General features: G+C 31.1%; 1 protein-coding gene across 1 annotated transcript; it reads right to left on the bottom strand.

Annotated features, from left to right (window-relative positions):
• Positions 1-3,625: 3,625 nt before the first annotated feature.
• Positions 3,626-6,593, bottom strand: LOC111409128 (transcription factor MYB113-like). The gene is made up of 4 exons (XM_023039089.1): positions 6,390-6,593; positions 5,965-6,094; positions 5,044-5,453; positions 3,626-4,010 (listed from the first exon to the last, which is right to left on the bottom strand). The coding sequence occupies exons 1-3, from the start codon at positions 6,517-6,519 to the stop codon at positions 5,060-5,062; spliced, it is 654 nt and encodes a 217-aa protein (XP_022894857.1). The 5' UTR covers positions 6,520-6,593; the 3' UTR covers positions 3,626-4,010; positions 5,044-5,059.
• Between the last annotated feature and the right edge of the window lie 508 nt (positions 6,594-7,101).

Below are 7,101 nucleotides of genomic sequence, written 5' to 3'. Positions count from 1 at the left end.
TGTGCATGATAATATTGTATAAATTCTTCAATAAAAATAAGTACGTGTAAGTCTACGGAGTATAAAATCTCAAAAACCTGTTTCAATTAGGTGTCTCTATAGCAATATATCCATTTATAGGGAATTTTTTGTATCTATTCCAGAGTACCAGATATCCACATATATATTTATGTCACGTGCATTTTTGGTAACCACATTCAACAAAATTTAACAAAAGAAATTTATCACAGCTAGAAAAAGTCCTCAATAGGTATCATAACAAACGTGGAGTTTGGAGATTCAAATATAAGCCCCACTTTAAAGGCTGGAAACCGTCTAAACCATAGCTTAATATAAAAATTCCTCAACAGCTGTCATTAAACGTGGATAAAATAAGTTTTCTCCAAAAAATAATAATAATAATAATAATAATAATAATAATAATAATAATAAATAAAATAATAAAAAAAATTGGCTAAGTTTATTTACTCTGCTTTTTTCTAAGAGATACAAGAGCTTTGAAGCTAATGGGTTATTATTGAGAAGCTACTATTTGGTAAGAAACACTATTCTTGAATCATGTGTTCATTAGTTTTAGCGGTGATAAGGCATAAAGAAGAAACACTGGAAAAGCTGCATTTATTGTTGCTAAAACAAATGTTGGTCTTCAAAATGCATATCTTGATTTTTAAGTTTTTAACCTTGTCTTTGCAAAGGAGAAGGGAAACTTATTTACTTATAACATCGTTACACACAAGTGTCCGTGCGCATTCTATTTTTGAAGAGTATGATCAAAATCTTCACGGTTAGTATTTTTCTATTCTAGTTGTTGTTGGAGCAGTCGAAGATTTCAGTCACTCTATGCATCAACATTGAGATTCCTTGCCATAGTCAACCAATCCCACGAAGTTTAGCGTCGTATGCATTTGCTTTAACAAAACAAGCAGATTTTCACTAAAATAGAAAGACGAAAAGCACGACGGACAAGAATTATATGAACCACCCAGCTTTATTTCTCTAAAAACCAAAGAATACTCATACAAAAGACATTGAATATGTTGGAAAATAAATAATTTAAGTTCTACATTTTCAAATTAATAATTTGTTGTTTCTATTTTAATTTCAATTTAATACAAAATTAAATTAATAATATTATAGTGTAACATGTCTATTATAACTTGTTGCATAAATGATAGGTGTTGTTGTAACTTGAAATAAGTTTCAACCTTTCAAATTAACACCTACTAATTTTTAGTTTTAACATAAAATTAAAAGACCATAATTCACATGATAACTTATATGTTAATTGGGATAATTTTCATTAGTGTGGGGGTTAAAGTTTTACACTATATAAATGAGTCATTTCTATAATTTGAGAGAACCACTTGAAGCATTATCTTTTCTATAATTTTATATTATACTTTTGGTATCTCGATAAACGCTCATTCACTTATCTCCTTGTGGTCATGCCCATAAAAGTCGAGCCACATGGATTTTATTTTGAAGTCATGTAGTGTCAATATAACCCGCACGAAAGGTAGGCAATACAACTTTAGGACAGCGTCGTCGATGTGACTGCCAAAGCTTTTTTTTTTTCTCTAACCCTCTTCTTATTTATATATTATTCTTGAATTATGTTTATATCAATTAATTGATTATGCTAATTTATAAATAAATCTACATACAAATCACCCAATTTTTCCAACAATCTAAAGTCGTATTTGTGATTTGTATGTAGACAATTCTTGTTATGATTTTGATAGGAAAGTCATTGTGTATGTTTTTTGCTTATTATGATCTTTTTTTAGCAAGCTGAGAATTTAAAATATGTCGATCCCATAGTAGCTCCATGGACTGAAAATTCATAATTTTGATTTTCTATGCCTATTTAAATAACATCAGTTAATCTTTTCTTCAGTTGATCAGAATAAATAGGAGGGAATCACGAACCCCTTAGAAGTTTTCAAAGTTTTATACCTTTGGCATTCATCATGTAGCTTTCCTCATGCCTGTTAATGCAATAGTACTGTCCATGCAAAGTGATGCCGTGGCCAGTGCTGGGTTCGAAAGATTAAATCATTTTTTAAGAATTAGTGCTAATTGTATGAGATGTGATTAAAGCGTCAATTTCTTGTAAAGACTCTGAGTGAAAATTGAGTTCTTGGAAGGATTGGTGGGCTAAATTATGTAGTTGTATTTGGCTTCATTTCTTGGAGTAGAGATTAAATTTCTTGTAATAGATTTTATGTGTGCAAGTTTAGACCACGTCAGAAAACATTGAGGTTATTGTTAAACAAGGTTAAATCTTTTATTAAAATTCATAATTATAGGAGATGGTAATTAGTTTATATTTGATGTTGTGGTATCTTCTATTAGTCAGGCCTCATCCCATGGTTTCAGGAAGAAATTGAATTTTGGTAGATGGATATTTTTATGCCACTGATTATATCTTAATCATGTGATTGCAATAAATGTGAATTTGAAATTTACTTTTAACGAAATAAAATTTTAAAAAAAAAAATCAGCTAAGCCTTCTTGATTATGTGGTTGTGTTTGAGCATCTGAAACTTAAATAGTGTTGTTGACTTTAGAATTTTATTAAAAATAATCCATAGATGCTAGATTCAACATCGATGGTAGAAATTGTACATTAAAGACATCGAGAAAATTATTATTCTTTTAAAAGTGTTGAAATTGTAGCTCTAACTAGCATTAATAGAAAAAATAAATTAAAATACCCTTATCAAAACTTAAAAACTAATAAAATAAGTTAAAAAATAGAAAAAAAAAATATGGATGCTCTTTCAATTACAAAAATAATATATCACAATAAATCTAATTCAAATTTAAAACGAACCAATGGTTCTTTTATTTCACCGATATTTCATCTCCTTCTACACTAAATCCTCATACTTTATATTACATTTGTCTTCAAAACTCAATACAAGCATATCATAAATAGTTATCAGAAGCCAAAATTCAACACTTTGTGTCGGTAAGAAAATTTTTCCCTTCATGTGTTTCATCAGTTTATATTTCTTTTATAATAGCTCAATGCTATGTTGACTTGTTTTACAACATCTAGATAAATGATTACAAAGATTAGTGAATTTTTGCTCTTATCAAAAAGGAAATTTGCATTTTAACAGGCGTTACCAAACTATTGTTACGAGGCAATCAATTAACTCACTATATGGTTTGTAGTCAAAGTTAGCCAACCTTTTTTTTTTTTTTAATTGAAATGCAGTTATGAATCCGACATTTCTCATTATTTGTTATTTTAGTGAGTTTTTCAGGACTGACCAAGATCCATGGACTTGAAAATGGTTCGGGAGTAAAGAAGACGGTGTTGCTGCACTTCTTGTATCTGCGAATATATAGTATAAGATATGTATCACGATGTACAAAACCTATTTATTATTGAGTCTTCAATTTACGAGATCGAGTTCGTATTTATTTTACATGAGATGGATCGCCTAGAGCATTTTCCACTAATTCACAAAAATATAAGCTAGCAAATTGGAGATCCCACATCAGTTTTATTGAAAAATAAATAAAATGACTAAATAAGGATTATATTTGAAAAAATTCTTAAGCCCTAGCAAAACACAGGCCAAAATAATGAAACAGAAAGTGGAACCAAATTTGATACGAATGATGATGTGAGATACATTGATTGGCTCGCACTAGCAAGTCTGTGTTTGCTTCTTCGGTCCAATGATTAGCCAAGTAAACTTAAATGTAAAGTAATATATACTAAGCATATCTATCATGTAGAATTAGCAGTTATCTTTGCCTTCATTGTACTACATCAAATTTCTGGGTAATGTCAAAAATCTAATGGATATTACATGGGTCTTTCGACAACGTTTAATGGTGATTAATGTAGAATTATTACTTGATTAACAACCTGGATGAGCATTGGAACAACTCTCAAAACAGTAGAAAACATGGCTTCTTCATATAGCATTTCACTCCCTTCAATTGTAATTTGGTGGAAACCCCAGGCTTCTTCATATAGCATTTCACTCCTTCATTACAAAGGGTTAATAGTTAGCCCTAGAGATATCAAAATAAAGTTTCAGGACTTGACAATTATGCTGATAATGCTCTAGAGATCAATACAAGCCAATACATCCAAATAGGATTTTTCTATTTGTACCGGCATTATAAGGGGACAAGACCTTTATCTTCCCCCCATCCTCCTGTAACGTACAACCCTGTACACATAGCATAATTCATTCTTATAGGCCACTTGGTAGGCCTAAACTATGATATATGTCATCCCTAAGCCTTAGCCAAGCCAACAGCCGATAGGGTTCATAGAATGATGTGTTATGTTGATGACTCATGAATGTCTTGCAGTAGAAGTATGTCAGTTTCAATGGATGACATCGATGAAGGTGAAAAGAAAACCGGCACAAGTAAATGGTGGAAATGGCTTCTGCAGGATGGGACACTCCTCTAAAATAAGATTTCTATTCTAGAGAGGAGTATTACCCAAAATAAAAATTTTAAAATTAAAAATTAAAAGTTTTCATGAAAAGTAAGGAAAATCTACTTGTACATAATTATTGCATATAATGATATTCATAATGTGATGTGACAATCATTCAATTGTTGATGTACAAATGTGATATTTGAATTAAAGGTTGGATCTCGTGCCATGTGTAATTATGGACACCATTATGTAGACAATTATGTACATGTAGTACTTCCCGAAAAGTAATTTGACCAGAAGTAACTAAAATGACACCTGTCAAACACGCTTTGAAGGAGGATCTACGACGAAAGATTTATGTAGTACTTTAATGCAAACAAATCAAATAAATTGATGAGTCCGTAAAGTTTGTCAAGTTGACTAGATTTTGAGAATATGTCTGCATTATTTATTAAAAATGGTCCACATTTGAACAAATAAGAAGGGTTTCGCGGAATATTTCAAATCATATCAATCAAACATACTAATTAAATCCACGTGTCTATGTCCTTCAAATAATTTTTCTTACTATTTCTAGAAAGTAATAGACACAGCAAAATGGAAAAATCAAAAATGGTTTCTACCGCATTTATATTGTTTTCAGAACTCAAAAAGTTCCCAAATGTCCTTGTCAAGAGATATTGCATTGGATCCTGGCTCAGGTTCTCCATCAATTTTAACAGAATCAAGCAAGTTACTCCACCATTGGGAGCATTCATCATCTACTGGTTTTGACGATGAAGGAGATGGAGTGTCTAAATTTTGATCCGTTACTGAAATATTTGGTTCGAAAGTTATGTTTTCTCTCGACGAAAAAGGTGCAATTCTTTTGAAAGTACGAGGTCGAGGTTTCAAGATTGTGGTTTTGGTGGTTTTCTGGGCTTTCCTCGTAGCCTCGTCTTGAGCCAATACCTTCTTCTGCACATGGGAGTTCCAATGGTTTTTCACGTCGTTGGCTGTTCTTCCTGGAAGTCTACCGGAAATCAGTGACCATCTGCATCAACATGGAGGGGCATAGGCCATTAAAAGTCAAGCTACACTACAGTATACATTATGTTTGATATTTGTTTTCTTTCTTAATTTATTTTTGGCTATGCTTAAAAATAAAAATAAAAAAATTACTTTTAAGTTACTTATTTTGAGAAACATAGGTTTCAAAGTTTTGTAAATTACTAACAAACCATCTTTTGAACAAAAATATTTTAAATACAATCAAACATGTTATGCATTTACTCTCTTTTTCATATGTCTTTTAAGGGTTCCGAACCAACATCATAATAGTTTTCTAATAAGGTATTATGGAACTAAAAAAGCCATTGAAATATTATTCCCATTTTTGGACTAATAAAAACTTAGCTTAGTTTACTGAAAGACTTCCTAAAACTTAAGATTCATAGCACTCTTCTCTCTTGCATTGCTCATATAATAGTAACCGAAATAAAATTATCGACCTGACAAACAACGAACATAATGATCTTATGCTGAAATTTTGTTCTTGAACTTGCCTGTTGCCTAACAGGTTATGAAGCCTTATAATGAGATCATCTTCATCTGGTGTAAAGTCACCTCTTTTGATATTTGGACTCAGATAGTTTAACCACCTCAGCCTACAGCTTTTCCTGCATCTGTTCAACCCTAGAAACACCAAACATAAATCTTCAAAACGAAGTCTCAATAATTTTATCTCAAATAATGCTACTTGTATATAATTAAGTTATATAATGGTTTACATAAAAATGAGGTGTCAAGAAGAGAGGGGTGAAGGATATATATTTTTTTTTTTTTTTAAAGAAAAAACTCCGATCCAATCATATCTCCCAACATCATTTATATGAAAACTATAATATACATGTAGCACAACTGTTTTATCTCGTCCAGTGTTTGGGTGCACGCTTGCACACGATATGCCAACTGCCAAGGAAATATTTACCTGCTCTGAGAGGAACTTGATGCCATTTTCCTTCTCCATACTTGTCAATGCATTTCCTGAGAAGGTTATCTTCTTCTTCAGTCCATGAACCTTTTCTTACTTCAACTGGAGTACTCACCATACTGTGCATGATATATTGTATAAATTCTTCGATAAAAATAAGTATTTGTAAGTTTACGGAATATGAAATCTCAAAAAGCTGTTTCAATTATGTGTTTCTATAGCAATATATCTATATATAGAGGGGATTTTTTGTATCTAAAAAAAAAAGGAAAAAAAAGAGAGAGAGAGAGAGATAAAATCCAATTTGATTGAATCAAATACAGGTTTCCGATAAGGAAGAAATCAAAGAATGGAAAATACTTATATATATATATATATATATATATATATATATATATATATATGCATGTATGTATGTATGTAACGTGCATTTTTGGTAACCACATCCACAAAATTTAACAAAATTAAATTTATCACAGTTAGAAAAAGTCCTCAACAGATGTCAATATCAAACGTGGAGTTTGGAGATTCAAATATAACCCCACTTTAACGGCTGGAAACTGTCTAAACCATAGCTTGGTTGAATATTCCTCAACAGGTGTCATTAAACGTGGATAAATTAAGTTTTCTTCGGGAAAATTAAAAAAGGCTAAATTTATTTACACTGCTTTTTTCTAAGAGATACAGTTGCTTTGAAATTAATGGGTAG

The sequence above is a fragment of the Olea europaea genome, chromosome 2, assembly GCF_002742605.1.
Source record: "Olea europaea var. sylvestris chromosome 2, O_europaea_v1, whole genome shotgun sequence".
Taxonomy (NCBI): domain Eukaryota; kingdom Viridiplantae; phylum Streptophyta; class Magnoliopsida; order Lamiales; family Oleaceae; genus Olea; species Olea europaea.
Note: the sequence above shows the minus strand (reverse complement) of the source record. Positions and strands in the feature narration are given on the sequence as shown.